The sequence below is a fragment of the Ruditapes philippinarum genome, unplaced genomic scaffold (genome assembly GCF_026571515.1).
Source record: "Ruditapes philippinarum isolate M1 unplaced genomic scaffold, ASM2657151v2 ctg2758_1_1_1_1, whole genome shotgun sequence".
NCBI classification, from domain to species: domain Eukaryota; kingdom Metazoa; phylum Mollusca; class Bivalvia; order Venerida; family Veneridae; genus Ruditapes; species Ruditapes philippinarum.
The window spans coordinates 41013-42798 of NW_026858618.1; the positions used below are offsets into that span (position 1 = coordinate 41013).

Consider the following 1786-nt stretch of genomic DNA (forward strand, 5'->3'; position numbering starts at 1 on the left):
TTTACCCTTACGACATTGTTTCAAAAGCCCACAATAATACAAAATAAAGGAATTCTCATCCTTTTTCATACCTTCTAAAGTTAATAAACTTACAGAGTGAGAACGACTTGCCTGAGTCAAAACAATAAGTGTTGCTAACTTATAGCTCAACATTTTCAATGTCAAATTATTCACTGGTGGCAACGTCTTCAGGTGACTCAGAAGTATTGAAACATCCCACGTTTCTGAATACTTTGATCTTGTAGGTCTTAAGTTATACACACCGGTCATGTATCTCACAACTAACGGGTGTGAGCCGAAATTATACCCTTCATGTGGTTCACAAAGCATTGACAATGCACTTCGTGCTGAATTCAAAGTTTCATAACTATAACCCATATTAAAAAGTTCTGTAAGAAATTCTATCACAAAGTCTATAGAGGTTTGAAATATATTACTTTGCCTTTCACGACAGAAAAGAACCCATTTGTTGATGTAACATGAATATTGCTTCTTAGTGGAGCGTCTCCATGACGCCATGATGATTTCGACAGACTTTTCCGAAAGATCTCTGCTTTCGAATGATTTCCTGATATATGACATGCCATCAAATGGAGTTTGTTTACAAGAGGGTGAATTTTGTTCAAGCCCGGAATTCGTAGTGTGTTGCGACTTACTTTGATGATTAGTGGGATGTCTATTAACATTTCTAAAACTGTTGTGTACCAGTTCTGAGTTACCCAAACAGGCGCCACCAGGACCATCTCTGCTTCGTCTAGCAGTACCTTCTGCACCAGACGACCAATCAGACTGAAAGGAGGAAAAGCATAAATAAATTTTCCTTTCCAGTTTAATGAAAAAGCATCTACAGCTTCTGCTTCCGGGTCTGGTTTCCAAGAGACATATCTTGGCAACTGTTTGTTTAACCTGGAAGCAAATAATTCTACTTCGGGCTGCCCAAATATGTCTGCCAATTCTGAAAACAACCCATCATTTAGCATCCACTCAGTATTGTCATTGAATTTTCTCGAACTAGCATCAGCCTCATTGTCTATTCCAGGAACGTGTGTTGCTGAAAGCCATATATTTCTTTCACAACACCACAACCAGATTTGTCTTGCAAGACTGTTTAAATTCTGTATTTTGCCTCCCATGTTCTTAATATAGGAGATTGCACATGTATTGTCTGATTTTATCTGAACATGGCTATTAGTTGTGGTTTTGTAAAAGGATTTTAATGCATAGCTTACAGCAAGCAGTTCCAGGAAATTGATATGGTTTTGGGCCTCCTGGTCACTCCATCGACCACCAGTTTCTAAATTTTCACACACTGATCCCCAGCCTTGGATCGAGGCATCGCAAGTGATAACAATACTTGGGTTTCCATGAGAAATTCTCCGCTTTTGTTGAAAAAGATTATCAATCCACCATTGTAATTCAACTTTAATTGATTGAGTTACCATCATGGTGGACTCATAATCTCCTCTATTTTCTTTTAAAGCAATAATTTTTTCCCTCTCTGTATCACGATAATACAAAGGAGCAAACTCAACTGCAGAGAAAGTGGAAACCAAGAGACCCAAAACTCTAGCAACGGCCCTAATCTTTGCATGATTACGGTTTTTCAAATCTACACATGCTTGGACAATTCCATTTACTTTTTTCTACTGGCAAAGTTACAATCTTTTCTTTAGAATCGATATTGTTACCGAGAAAGGTAATTTTTTGAATGGGTTCAAGTACTGATTTTTTATCATGTATCATAAAGCCAACATCAGTCATTAAATTGACGGTGTCAGACACATTT

At 37.6% G+C, this 1786-nt stretch overlaps 1 protein-coding gene across 1 annotated transcript; it reads right to left on the reverse strand.

Annotated features, from left to right (window-relative positions):
* Positions 1-413: 413 nt before the first annotated feature.
* LOC132753725 (uncharacterized) lies at positions 414-1442 on the reverse strand. Its single transcript, XM_060744225.1, has one exon. The coding sequence runs from the start codon at positions 1440-1442 to the stop codon at positions 414-416; it is 1029 nt and encodes a 342-aa protein (XP_060600208.1).
* Positions 1443-1786: the final 344 nt, after the last annotated feature.

Bases quoted from the DNA above. Each gene is read 5' to 3' on its own strand.
- LOC132753725 (XM_060744225.1), bottom strand. From the start codon at position 1,442: ATGGTAACTCAATCAATTAAAGTTGAATTACAATGGTGGATTGATAAT.